Raw genomic sequence first — 13,855 nt, 5'->3', positions numbered from 1 at the left:
TTTCTCATTCCTGAGAGGGATATAGGCATTGAAATGACAAGCAATTTCAGAATGGAAAATCTTCATATATAACTTGAGGGTTTTGTCCATCTCCAGCAGCAGCAGCATCATAAAATTTACCATAGTCATTGCCTCCAAAATAGTACCTTTTCCTAATAATAGTGTCATGAGTATCTTTCAAAGGGGAAAAAAACCAGTTCCAGAAAATATCATCTTATCTGTACATGATGCAAATCCTTCTGGATTCACAATAAGAAGACAAGACTTGTAGTTTTCTATCTGGAAAAGTTTTAACATCAGTAATTCAAATTTGCAAATCGTTCTGTCAAATAAAAAAGTGCTGGGTTGGGGGAAGGGGCATAAAGTGATATCCCTTTGTGCTGAGCTACCGCTATTTCTCATCCTGTTTTCATCTATGAAAGGTAATGTTTGTGGTAATAGCCTCAGAAATATGCTATAGTAGTATTAGTGTACCTAGATGAGTGGCTTATAAAAGGAATGTGTATTTTCAATTCAAAATACAGAAGAGGTCTTTGTTATCATTGGAAGAGTACTGTTAGGCCAGGAAATAAAATAACTTGTTTCACCATGAAGGATTAGTCATTCAGCAGAAAAATTAAATTCTTGGAGTTAGGAATGGGAGGAGGAGGGAATATTTTTTCCAAAATAGAAGACCTGTAAACTAAATAATATTTGCACACACACCCAATAACCTAGTTCCTGTTGCTGTTTTGTGTGCAGCTGCACTGGGGCTATTTCTTACAGTTCCTGTTTCAGAGAGAAAACTTTTTTATTCATATTCCAAATTTAAAGTTACTTATTTCAGAATATCTAGTAAAAATAATCTTGAGAAATGGAAAACGCTCTTTTGAGTTAAGTCTTTCAGCTAGAGACAACTGCGTAGGGCGGGGCAAACCTGGCTTTTACATTTGTCTTCTGTAAAGAACGGATTATATGTAATAGTTAACCTGTAACTCTTGCTTTGAAAATTGTCTGGAGGTGAAGGGTTTTTACCCTTGGGTTCTACCGCTCCAGTGCAAAATAGGTAGGTAGTTCTCCTGCTGACGAGCTTTAAGCTCTCTTTTGCACTGTTCCTGAACTTACACGGTCACTGAAGCGAAAGCCTTAAATTCTGCGAACATGTAAGCAGCAAGCTATTTCACACAATGACCAACTACAATTTAAAAAATAATGTGAAAATTTAAAAAAAGCAAGTGAAAGACAACAACAAACTCCTCTCCCTCTGTGCTTCAGACTCCCTTTGAGCAGTACTTGAGATCTGTGGAAAAATACATAGATAATTAGGAATTGTGTGTGTTGATTATCTTAAGTGTTGTCAATGGACGTGGTTTCAGGATGTTATTTTTTGGTTGAAAATCCACAGGTTGCCATGGTTATATTCAATGTGACACTAACAGTTCTGTAACATGACTTGATTTTTGTACTTAGCTGATTACTTGATAACGAAGTAACTTCAACCTTCTTCTGTGTTGCAGCAAATTTCAGATGAAGGCATAGTAAAAATCTGTAGAGGATGTCATAGACTTCAGTCACTCTGTGTTTCAGGCTGTAGCAACCTTACAGATGCTTCTCTCACAGCACTTGGTCTAAACTGTCCAAGGCTGAAGTGAGTATGTCGTGAGCGTGTCGTGAGTATGTCATGTTGTTACTGGCCTGATCTAAGAAATTAGCTTCTGAGGATAATCAGCTGATATCCACAGGTTTGGTTTAGCTTTGTGTTGTTTGTGTTACCTTTGCAATCAAAGCATTAAGTTAGAAGTACCAGCTGAATATAACCTTGAGGGATGGTCCTCTATAGCTAGCATATGAATGCAGTCCGCTGTATATTGGAAAAACAAGAATTAATATATGACAAATAAAACATGTTGAACCTAGCAGTTCAATTCTGTGCTTTTAGCTAAATATTTTAGATACTAATTACAAGCCAGAAGAAAAGAAGATATAAAGCCCATTTTTTTTAAAAGGTAAAAATATCTGTAGTTGTGTTGTCTTGTGATGTTTGTACTCTGTGGTCTTACGCAGTCGTTTGTTTTGCAAAAAAAAGTAGCTAAATCATACCTGAGTATTATATTTACAGGTTTTCTTACGATGTGTTTCTAATATGCTCTGCAGTACATCCTGGCATTCTTAAACTCTGATACGGAGTGTGCTGATGTATTTGCAAGTACTGAGGGCTGATGTTTATGGGATACGTTTTGAGTAATAGGGGCTCATCAGTTAAAACGAATATAAACTTTTACATTGATGTAATTTGCACTAACATATATTACAGTGGTGTCCTGAGAAGTGGGGAGAGTTTCAGCTTTAATAATGAAGTTCAGTCATGCAGCAGCTCTCTGGTTGTGGGGATATATTATACTTCTTGTAAGGTCTAATTTTAATGGAAATTAAATCAAAACAAAAGATTTGTGGATGACACTAAATTGCCATTTATGTCAGGAATGTGCAGGAGTCACAACTTGTACTTCAATCACAGATAAATGGAGGAAAGTAGATCGTAAAAATTAGGGGAAGCTACCTTCAAATACCAGTGTGCAATATGCTGACATGCAGCGTTCCTTTAGCCAATTGAGTGAAAAAGAGCTTTTGTTACTGTAGAAAACCTGTCCTTAAGCAATTCCAGAGTGACATGAAGGGTCATGCAACGGTTCATACTTGGAAGAGCTTATATATGCCCTTGTTTGGGGCTGAGGAATCTTCTGACACACTTAATTGTGTTCCTTAGAAAGCTGTGCTCTTATTGCTGGTCTTTTTCCACAATCTCTCTTATTCTCTTAATTCACAGCTCAGGTTGGAGATAAAAGGAGAGGTCTAAAGCACTATTTATTAGTTGTGCAGTACAACATGTAGCAGGAATTGTTTTGACTTTGGTAGGTACACTGTTAGCCCCCATCTGTGCCACGAGGGGGAAGGCGTCTGCCGTTCTTCTCCTTTAATGAGTAATAGTATAAGCTAAAAAATTACCCTTTGTAGTGATTACTGCAGAGGAGATGAAACAGCTGGTTACATCTAGACTTTTGGGATCATGTATGGAAAGTACTTGATAAAAATTATGTTGGAAATCAAAGGGAAATGTAATTCCACACTAGTTGGTACTTTCTGAGTATTTCGGTTGGGTATGTGTCGTGGTTCAGCGCCAGTCGGCAACTAAACACCACGCAGCCGCTTGCTCGCTTCCCCCACCCCACGGGATGGGGGAGAGGATCGGAAGAGTAAAAGCAAAAGAAAAAACTTGTGGGTTGAGATAAGAACAGTTTAATAATTAAAAGAAAAAAATAATAGTAATGATTATTATAAGAATAACAATGATAATATAATAAAAAGGAAAAGGGAAAAAGGGAAAAAAGCCAAAACAGAAATGATACAGCCGCTCACCACCCGCTGACTGACGCTGCCCATCCCTGAGCTCCAATTGTTTACTTCTCCTCTGGTCAGCTCCTCCCAGTTAACATACTGGGCATGATGTTACATGATATGGAATATCCCTTTGGCCAGTTTGAATCTGCTCTCTGAGCTGTGCCCCCTCCCCTCCCGGCTTCTTGTGCACCCGGCAGAGCATGGGAAGCTAGACATGTCCTTGACCAGTACAAGCACTACCCAGCAACAACCAAAACATTGGTGTGTTATCAACATTGTTTTCATACTAAGTCCGAAGCACAGCACTATGCCAGCTGCAGTGGAGAAAATCAACTCTATCCCAGCTAAAACCACGACAGTATGAAAGAAAACTTTCCTGCCTCTGTTGGATGTGCTGGCCCTGTTAGGAAGCTTTCAAGTATTTTCTGTGCTGCGTTACCCTCACTTGACTTCAGGGTCTTGGATATCCTACTTTGCTGCTTTCCAGGGTATCACTATGTTGTGCAGCTGTTATCACACAGATGACAACTCCTTGAAAAATAAAATCCTAAGCTTGACCAACTCCCTTCAGCTGTGTTTTCCACCTACATCCACATAGAGCTGTCTCCTTATCCCTTTTTATATCTGCTCATTTAAGTGCTTGATATCTTCTCTGTTTTCTTTTTTTAGCACATTTTAGTATTAAAATATGTAGGTGTTTTGGTGAGGCTTATGGAGAAAAGCGCCCATGATCCATGAATGCCTTTTTCTGGGTGGATCTGTGAAAATTAGGATCATACTGCCTTTAACCCCACCAATGCTCTCTCTCACCTGCTGCTAATCCAAGAGGAGTAGGGAGGTGCTGTGTGCAGAGACACTCCAGGTGTACCCAAAAGCCGTCTGTAGACAATGAAGGCAACTGTGAGGTCTGTCTCAGAGAACACTGCTTTATAAGAGTGGGGAATTGGCTGTGGGATGTCATTTTACCTCATCAGCTCCTATGCTAGGTGCTTTGTCACGAACCACTGGATGGGAAACAAATGTCAGCTGTATCTGGAAAAAAAAAAAGCCCTCTGTAATTAAGTACCATCACTAAAACAAAGCAAAAATTAGAACTTTGTGCATGTTTGTGCTGACCAGTGCCTTCCCACCTGTTTTTCATACTGGGACCTGATTGGTGCGATGTGTCATATATAGCTCACTCTCCCTATTCTGCTTTTCTGGCTGACTGCACACCCACTTTCAGGAAAGCTAGAGCTGCTAGTCTTCTGGTTTCTTACTCCCGTTTCCGTATTCTTATTTTCAACCAGATGTGCAGTAAGTAGCATCCCCACTATTTTGCACACTGCAGATGTAATTACCCCCCCTCCCCCCCCCCACTTTAAAGTCAGAAATGTGTAAGGTTGGGGATCCAATGTTTTTAAGTGTAGATGGGGTCGAAAGCAAGTAAATGAGGTAAAGGGTAACAAATGTGACCTGAATCATGTTTTCTCTTGCTGTTGTTGGGTTTTTTTTCCCCCTTTCCTATCCAGCATCCTAGGTAGTTTTCGGAGTAGCTGAGTATCTTATGCTAGGTTGCTGACTGCCCTTGATGAAAGGACACAAAGTCCCCAAATGTGAGTCTGGAAAGAAAATCTGGAGGCATTACAACCACCCATTTGGAAAGCAGTACCTGGCTTGCCACGTCTCTGCTGGCTGCTCTTGGGTTTCCATCATACTTCTGAACCTTATTGAAGACTAGCACTCTGGAGGTGGTTATCAGGGGTGTAGCCTGTGGGGCTGCTTACCTCTAAACTCAGCTGCACTCTTGCTTTTGGCTTGGAAGAGATTGGTCTAGCAAAGTCACAGTCAGACTCCCACATTCCATACTCTGGTGGGGTTGTATTTTTCTCATGCACGCAGCATGGCTTTTCCCTTTGCCCTTTATCCACAGAGAGAGTGCTTGCTAATGACCTCCTAAACTAATAGAAGGATCTAGATGCCTCTAAGTGTGGCCACAGCAAGAGGTTCTTTTGTCCATCTTGCCCTGCCGCCTCCCGTACCGACCCCAGGGTCGAAGTAGTGTTTGCTGTGGTGAGTGGGTAAGTTGCACTTAGTTTGTGCTTCTTGTTGCCCAGTGCTGTGGTTTCCCCTTACTCATTTGGATACTTGCACCACCTGCAAGGTAAAAAGTGTTCATTTTCAAAAAAAAAAAAAGAAAACGATGACAAAAAAAGAAAAAGAAAACGATGACAAAAAAAGAGTTACGGGATAGAGGCCTGTTCTGTGAACTGGTGGTGCTGTTCATGGCCGCTGACCGTTTTTTGTCAGTACTGCTTCCCAGTACCTCTCAAGAGTGTTAGATTTATCTTTCTAAAACACTGTGTTATTTTCTTTAAGGCTATGTCGGTGTAGTTTATTGTTTTTACCACGGTCTTGAAGCTCCTCGCTTTCTGGTAACTTGCTTTGCTGTGCTTCATGCAGAGGCTCTGAGTGAATTTCTAGTAAGTGGTTTCTCAGTTTTGTGGCTTCCCAACATCCTGTGTTTAGGTAACAGGTTTTAGATGCAGGCTTCATCTGCATTTTCCTTAACTCAGGGTTTATTCTCCTGTATCTTTCCTCAGATAGCACATGAGAAAACTTGAGCATTATGCTGTCTTACTGAAACGAGGTCAAAATGCCTATAATTATGTGGGTTTTTTTCCACTAAACATTGCGAAGATTTGAGGATTTAAGTTAATGTGTTCTGTGACTATTAGAATCTTCTTATAAGCTGGATCAAAAGTCTGCCTAGTGCTTTTTAAATTGCAAATTCCTGTGGAAAATAGGCACGTGTACACATTTGCTGTTGAGAGCTTTAAGTTGCAGAAAACAAATTTGTATCTCAAATGCATTTGCTTTTCTCTACGTTAATATTTTCTTTAACATTTAAAACTTTTCCAGGATTTTGGAAGCTGCGAGATGTTCACATCTTACAGATGCTGGTTTTACGCTTTTAGCACGGGTAAGAGCCATTTCAGAGGGTTAGAGCTCACCTTGTTTTCATTGCTGCTGAGCAGCTGTGAATTGATGTAGTCCTGCTGGGAAAGAATTTGAGAAGAGGAAAAATAAAGTAGGAAGAACCCAGTGGAGGAGGGGAGTAAAAAGTGATTTTATTTCTGGCTTTTACCTAGAGCTGTGACTTGATCTATTTTACCATCTATCATTGCATTTTTCATTTTTTTCCCCTCTGTTTTTTCATATGTTTCAATTGGATTTATTATGCTTAATGTAATTCCAAACTTGTGTTATGTATTTTAGCCAAATTTCCACTTAAAGATGACACATAACCTTGTGATATTTACACCCCAAAATTCATTATATAATAGGTTACTCTGAGCATACCTCTAAGTTACAAAATACTTGCATGATACATTATAAACTCTAAGCACTTGTGCCCTGATTCATGCTGGAAGTATGTAAAGTAAACTTATAGATTGTATAAAATGCTTCAAGATAGACTTGTATGCTGGCTGGTTTAGGAGATCTGGACATGAAAATAGTACTCTGTAAACAGAATTCAGTTACCCTACTGATATTTAGTGTGAATGAAAGTTGGTTTGGTGTTGGGTTTGTTTTGGGGTAGTATTTTTGTTGTTGGTTTTGGTTTTGGTTTTGGTTTTTCCTAGCCACAGTGGTTAAACAGAGTGGTTTTCTAACCATTCAGCACTTAGAGCTTTCCGTAGTTGCCCCAAGCCTGCTTCTGGGAGCTGCAGATTAAACCATTTTTTTCATATGCCTGTAAATACCAGGGTTTGGGGTTTAGGCTGAGCCGCGGCACCATGTGGTCTGCTGCGAAGTTACAAGGATGCATAATTTTCATGAAATTAGTCATGATCTATCATTGGAAAGGCTTCTAAAAGCTTGCTAAGGATCTCTCAGAATATTGGGAAAATTGCTTGTGTAAATGTGAAGTGCAGCTTTTTCCCAGCCTTAAAGTGGACCCTGTTCTAATATTTTCAGCATTCATTAGCAAAGCAAATTGCTTTTAAAGCTTCTTTCTAAAGTCAGATGGTGAAGAGGGATGTCTCACACGCTTAACTCTGTTTCAGGTTAGTTTGGTGCACGTTGACATTTGCAGAAGTTGGATTCATCTGTACGCAGGGTAGTTGGTTTTAGTGCGCAGGCTGTAAATACCATAGGTTTGAATTGAAATTGACCCCGAGAGCGGGGGAAAGGGAAGCAGGGGCGAGTACTGATCACATACATACTGTTCCAAACCTTACAGGGCAAAGAAGAGAAACTTCATAAGAGAAAGGCTGAAAATGTAGAGATTTGAAGAGGAGGTGTTGTGTTGCTTGTGGATTTTTTTTTTTTAATTTACCCTTTTTATTGTCTTTTGTTCAAATACTTGAAGGGATTTAGTTCACGATGTCCTCTTGGAGGCTGTGCTTTCCCATATTACCAGCCCTGTGCATGATTTTATGTCTGTATGTTGTTTTATTTTGTCTTTTGTTTATCTGTTTGGCTTTTCTTTTTTTTAGAATTGCCATGAGCTGGAGAAGATGGACTTGGAAGAATGCGTTTTGGTGAGATTTAATATGAAAAGGAATATTGAAAGTCCAGTGTAAGAATGCAGTGCCAATAAGAACATTAGCACTTTCAGTTAAATGTACTTTGTTTTTTATTCGTAGTCCTGTATTTATCATAGTAGACAGAAATAATTATTGGGAAACTCTATACAGGGAAATGTTTGAAGAGCAACAGGTGATCGGGTGTTTTCCAGAAATAACAGAACCTTTGTCGGGTAGAGAAAGAGATGCCCTGTTTGAGGGCTGGCTTTCCTCCTGTCAGTTGCTTATGGTGGTTTGGTTTCTTTTCTTTCTAGATAACTGACAGCACATTGATACAACTTTCTATACACTGTCCTAAGCTACAAGCGTTGGTAAGTTTAACTCTTTGTTTTTGAACTTTAATACATACCTCTAAAACCACACGTGTACACAGATGCTTCAGTGTAAAAACAGGCTCTTTACTCTGGATCTAGGAAAAGTTCCTGACGAAGTATGATGGTGTGCAAAATATGTGCAAGTTTCATAAGTATTCTAAAAGAAGCAGGTTACTCCTAAAATATTTACATGCATTGCGTCATAAAGCATATTACCAAACCAGTGGGTAATAACCAGAAAGCTTGTATTTGATGGTTAGCATCCTTCATATTTGATTAGTTAAAATAAAACTTTTTGTAGGCAGCTTACCGTACTCAGACCTTTATAGATATTCCTAAGTGTTCACTAATGCTTTTCTTAGGGAGTATGACATTTTAAGTCAAATATTGAAAACCACCTAGTGAAGATACCTGTAATCACCCTGTAATCAGTTTTGCATGCAAGCATCTATTGCCAAGGGCTACATTTACACAGTGAATTATGGAAGGTTTTTTGACCTAGACTTTTGAACATAATTGGAGAGGTTTGAGATGCCTTCAGCGGGGTACCCTGCTTACTCTATTTCAAAGAACTGGTCTTTAGGGAATGGTTGCTTAGGTCTTTCACAACATGAAAAACAATGTCAGGTGACATAAATTTGGCTGTTCCTCAGTCAAGGTGCTCCAATATTACTAGACCGTCCTTACAATACAGGTTCCTGTATTTAGAGCCAATTGTTCCATAAGTGTAGATTTGTTCTCTCAGGTACATCTGAAGTAGTACAGAACAAGTATCTTTATAATCTGATTTTAGATGGGATTAAATGAAGGATTGCTGCTTCATTAATTAAATTGTCTTATGACTGGTTAGTGTTACTTAGTGTTACTACAGTAGCAACATGGGGAGAGATGGGTATTAAAAATGAGCTTGTTCGTTATTTTTTATTGTTTTTTTATTATTATTTTTGCTCATTAATTGTCCGACCTCATTTCTGCACCATAATTCCTACTGTTAAGCCAAACAAGAGTTGTCAGGGGGATGTGCAGCATTGATATGGGACACACTCTGTTCTTCTATGACAGATGTGTGTTCATATTGTACTCCCAACTGTAACCAGCACTTGCATTAATGTACCTTTTAATGTACAAGAATAATTTTTGTTGTTGTTGTTGATGTGTATGTCCTATGTGTAGGAAGGATATGTACTCAAAGATTGTGAGTGCACAGTGATGGCTGAGAATTAAGGGAAAGAAAAAGCAGTCTACCAGGTGCCAAATACCGTATGTGACCTAATCTTGATACTTGAAGTGCAAAGTCACGTACTGATGATGGTTCTGTAAACTCTTCTGTAGCTGTGCTTTAGCTCACATTCAGGTATATTTGCAGTTTAAAGGAATATTTTGGAGTTGCAGAAACCAACTATGAATTTGTTTTTTGGTGTTTGGAGACTCAGTGGAAATAAGCAAAAGCACTGTCAGACCAGAGATAAGCAACTGCTGCATTTTCATCAGTATCAGAGTACTCAAATGATTTATTACTTACTGGGCTTAAGAAGTAATTTGTGATGATAGTGTTTAATAATTGTGCATTCAAATTATTAGAGAAATTGTGAAATACTCATGATATTCCTGAAGGTGAGAAGGTAATTGAATGCTTCAGTTAAGTTGATCATACTGTTTCTTGCTGTCACAGTGTATCACGCCGTATTTGATTTATACACAGCACTTAGTACATATTAACAAAACAAAAGAATGTGACCATATCTCTCCATTCTAAAGATTTCAAGCAATTGTCTTTGTAAAATTCCACATTATTAACACTTTCTAACAGGCTTATGAAGTCAGAACAATCATGTGGTTTAATACGAAGCATGTATCATTTGGCATATTTTTTTACAAAGTTCTACGAACTTGGCCGTACATCCTGTATTGTCCTTTCAGTACCACATACAGTGTCTCAGGAGAGCTCATTTTATAAGCTGCTTACTTCCTGGGACAGAAAACTCTTAATTAGCCAGCAGACTGTTGCTGTAGCCAACAGCTTCATGTAACCTCCTGTCCTTCCTTGAAACCAGCAGGTCTATTATAAATGTTCTTTAACCCTGTAACTGCTGATTGTTTCCAGGCTATGAGCCAAATCAAATGCTCAGAGCACATACATAAAGGAAGTAAGTATAGGAGACAACTTCAGTATTTAAAGAGTTGATAGACTCGCAGAATGTAAACACATCATAACATAAAACACTGTCGATAGGGGCAAGCACTTCGTTTCTCTTGTCTTTTGGAGAGCGTGGCGTGCAGTAGTTGTGGTGTTGCTCGGAGTCACTGCCAGGGGCTCATGCTCACTGAGTAAAATTGGGCCAGCTGGAGCTGAAGGGAAGCTGCTGGGTGGCTCCCTGTCAGACTCGAGTGGGAGCTGCAGACCTGTCTCCCAGCCTCTTTGCTGGTTACTTGTTCATCCTGTTCAGCAAAGGAGAAAAAAAGTTGAGGGGCAAGTTATTCTAAAGGGCAGGACAGAGCCCGTGTGTCTGGTAGCAGGCAAGAAATGCTCGTGACTCTAACTGAGGCAAAATAAGGGTAAGCCACGATTGGTAGGCCTCAGGCTTCCTTGTCAGGGTGAAATAAAAGAAGGTAGATGTGTTGTACCGAGAGAAGGGACGGATTACGTGTTTGATTCAGGTGATTGGTATTTTTGAGCATTACTGTTAGCTTGCACCAAGTTGAAAAGAGCTTTTGGATTGCTGGATGGATTTCTTTGTCAGTTGCTGTCTGAAAAATACTTATGGCAAGGAGATGCTACTTCAGAACCAGCCACCGTTAGACTTGGATACAAGTACGGGCAAGACACAGGGCTGAGCAGAAAGCGAGGAGCTAGCTCAGAGCCCAGGGCGAGCGTGGCAGGGTTCGTCGATCCTGCCACATTTCTAGTGCTGGAGACTTGAGAGCATCCACTTCACTGGTAACAAAGAGTGGCGTTTAAGCTTCCTCCGAGGAAAGCCCACTTCCTGTGTTGTCGCCATCACTGCTTCTGCAAAAGTCATGAATTCCCTAAAGGAACCAGGAAACTGCTTTGTGTGGTGCTACTGGCTGAGATGCTGCAACTTTTTCCATGCTCTTGAAATTCAAGGGAGTAAAAAAGTATGCTGAAGAGGAGCAGAATTTTTTTAGTCTATTCTGCTGACTGTTGCAGAAAAGACCTGCTCCTGCAGCTGTACAAGATGTTTATTACTCCTTGTATGTACAGCCTGGGGTGCTAAGTGCTCACGGTTTTCCTGAAATCATTTGGCAAATCAGTCCAATCTGATTGTTCTTTATCTGTGTGGACTTGCACAGGCTTGGTCCTGCTGGTGCGCATGAAAACATGGTAGCTGTGAAACAGCAACTGCTCTCAGCAGATCCTCATCCATTCCTACATGTTCTTGATCATCCCTTAAGGTTGTCTCCCGTTTCTGGCACGGCACATGTGGTGTTTGCACCCGTTGGTAACGGAGGTGCCTGACAATTGGAGCAGAGTTTTCACGTTCATAGAGAGGAAAGGGGCCTGAGGAGTTTGCCGGAGATGCTTGTTTCAGGACTCTACTTGATTTGAAGCAAAGTTGAAAATGAAGTACTGCCCTTCTGTTAAGTAGCGCTGTTTCTGTTGTTACTCCTCTGGATTTCGGCTGTATGCTCCTTGTAACTGTTTAACTGCTGGAATGAAGGAGGCTGAAGAGGACATCTGATGTTCTGTCCTGAGCGATGTCGTTAACTCTTTGCTTCTCTGTTTTAGAGCTTATCTCACTGTGAATTGATCACTGATGATGGGATTCTTCATCTGAGCAACAGTACGTGTGGTCACGAGAGGCTGCAGGTGCTGGAGCTTGATAACTGTCTTCTCATCACTGATGTGACTCTGGAACACCTGGAGAACTGCCACAACTTGGAGAGAATTGAGCTGTATGACTGTCAGCAAGTCACGCGAGCTGGAATCAAACGAATCAGAGTACGTGTTCGCTCCCTCCAGAACAAGGCAATGCCTGAGCCGTTGGTCTGGCTTGAGATTGTACAAGTCCTGTGGATGTCCCAGAACAGAGTCTGAATATTGTTCTGTTGGGTCCCCATCTCTAGGGACTAAACATAGCTTTTCTATATAAGCAGTAATAATTGCCTAATCCTGTTCGTAACTCATGACACTCTTGTCGCTGGAATGATAAGTGCTTATCTTCAGCCTTCTGTATTTTTTCAAATACAGGCTTCTCCGTTTTTAGGATTGTGTAGTGGCATTCTTTAACTCTCTTAAAATATACGTTAATATACAGAGCCAGTACAAACAAAACATCTGCATGAAGATTCCAGTTCATGTCCATTAGGCCCCAGGATGCCACAAACTCTCTTCCTCCGTGTACCTCCCCCGTTAGGCCAGGGGCCGCCTACTCTGGGGGCAGCGTTTAGCCTTACCCTTGACCGTGGCTGCAGCTTCGTACCCCAGATCCCTGTCCTAACACTTCTGCCATTAGAAACCTCGTCCCTGATAGCAATTGCTGAGGGTAGATGCCCTGTTCTGTTCCCTGCTGCTTTCTAGGAGGGAAGCAGGGAATGTGGGAGCCAAGACACAGACAAGTCTGTCTTCAGTAGCCAGGGCTCCGTCTCTGCGTGTGCCCCTCTTGCTCAGGGGCTCTCTGGGCTGATGGGTGCTTTATTGGGGAATAAGTGGGAATGCTGAGCCAGTGAGCGCCCAGACATCAGCGTGCCTGAGCTGGATGGGACGCAGGAGTCACGTGCCAGAAGACAGCTTGGGTAGTATCGAGCGTAAAGATGCTTGCTTTTTATCTAACCGACCTTAACGAGAGCTGACTTGCTGGCAGTAACTGAGGTGTCCTGCTGCTTTTCACTGCTTGTGTTTATTTCTCTCCTGTGATAACGCAGCCTTTTCATCCACAGGCGCATCTACCTCACGTGAAAGTTCATGCTTACTTTGCTCCAGTAACTCCCCCTCCTTCGGTAGGAGGGAGCGGACAGCGCCTCTGCAGATGCTGTATTATTCTTTGACAGTAAGTGCAGCCACACAGAAAAAGTTTGTTGTTGTTGTTGAAGAAAAGGACTGCAAGTCAGCGGAAGGAGTCGGTTTCCTGACGGTCCTAATGGTGGTGTTTGGTCATCCAGTTTTGTGACAAGAAAAGCATTTCTTCCCCCCCCCCCGCCCCGCCCCAGGTAAAAATCTTAATGTAATGTGCAGCTGTGGATTATTAAGTTGGTGATGCTTCGGTTTGTAATAGTAACTCCTTCCTTCTGTTGGCATGAGAACTGAAGTACCATGTAAAACGTGGCGGCACTTCAGCATAGCAGCTACTGGGTGAAGGTTCACTAAACTTGGAAGTGAATAATTTGCATTTGTAAGCACTGGTCGGTGTGAAGCTCTAACCGAACGTGGGCCACGAGTCTGTCACACCAAGGAGCCGAACTGCGGGTCTGTAATATACATGAGAGAGTAACCATGAGGGTTAAGGACAAATCAGCTTTAGCGGATGTTGACCAAAAAAAATCAAGGTAATCACGAGCTCTTACAGCAAAACAGCTTATACCTTTCCATGATTCAGCTTCATATTTAATTACACAACAGGACATAATAGGTAA

At 41.0% G+C, this 13,855-nt stretch overlaps 1 protein-coding gene across 2 annotated transcripts in view; it reads left to right on the top strand.

Moving 5' to 3' along the window:
- The window catches only part of FBXL2 (F-box and leucine rich repeat protein 2), a 57,654-nt gene extending 44,291 nt beyond the window's left edge, over window positions 1-13,363 (top strand). For both annotated transcript variants that reach the window (XM_064444025.1, XM_064444026.1), the window contains 6 exons: window positions 1,497-1,627; window positions 6,280-6,340; window positions 7,860-7,904; window positions 8,204-8,260; window positions 12,012-12,224; window positions 13,163-13,363. In XM_064444025.1, the coding sequence (XP_064300095.1) occupies window positions 1,497-1,627; window positions 6,280-6,340; window positions 7,860-7,904; window positions 8,204-8,260; window positions 12,012-12,224; window positions 13,163-13,270 (615 nt within the window). In that variant the 3' untranslated portion in view covers window positions 13,271-13,363. The remainder of the gene's footprint in view (window positions 1-1,496; window positions 1,628-6,279; window positions 6,341-7,859; window positions 7,905-8,203; window positions 8,261-12,011; window positions 12,225-13,162) is intronic.
- The last annotated feature ends 492 nt before the right edge of the window (window positions 13,364-13,855 follow it).

This window comes from Phalacrocorax carbo, chromosome 2 (assembly GCF_963921805.1).
Source record: "Phalacrocorax carbo chromosome 2, bPhaCar2.1, whole genome shotgun sequence".
Classification (NCBI taxonomy): Eukaryota; Metazoa; Chordata; class Aves; order Suliformes; family Phalacrocoracidae; genus Phalacrocorax; species Phalacrocorax carbo.
The sequence above is the reverse complement of the archived record's forward strand: the minus strand, read 5'-3'. Positions and strand labels throughout refer to the sequence as shown.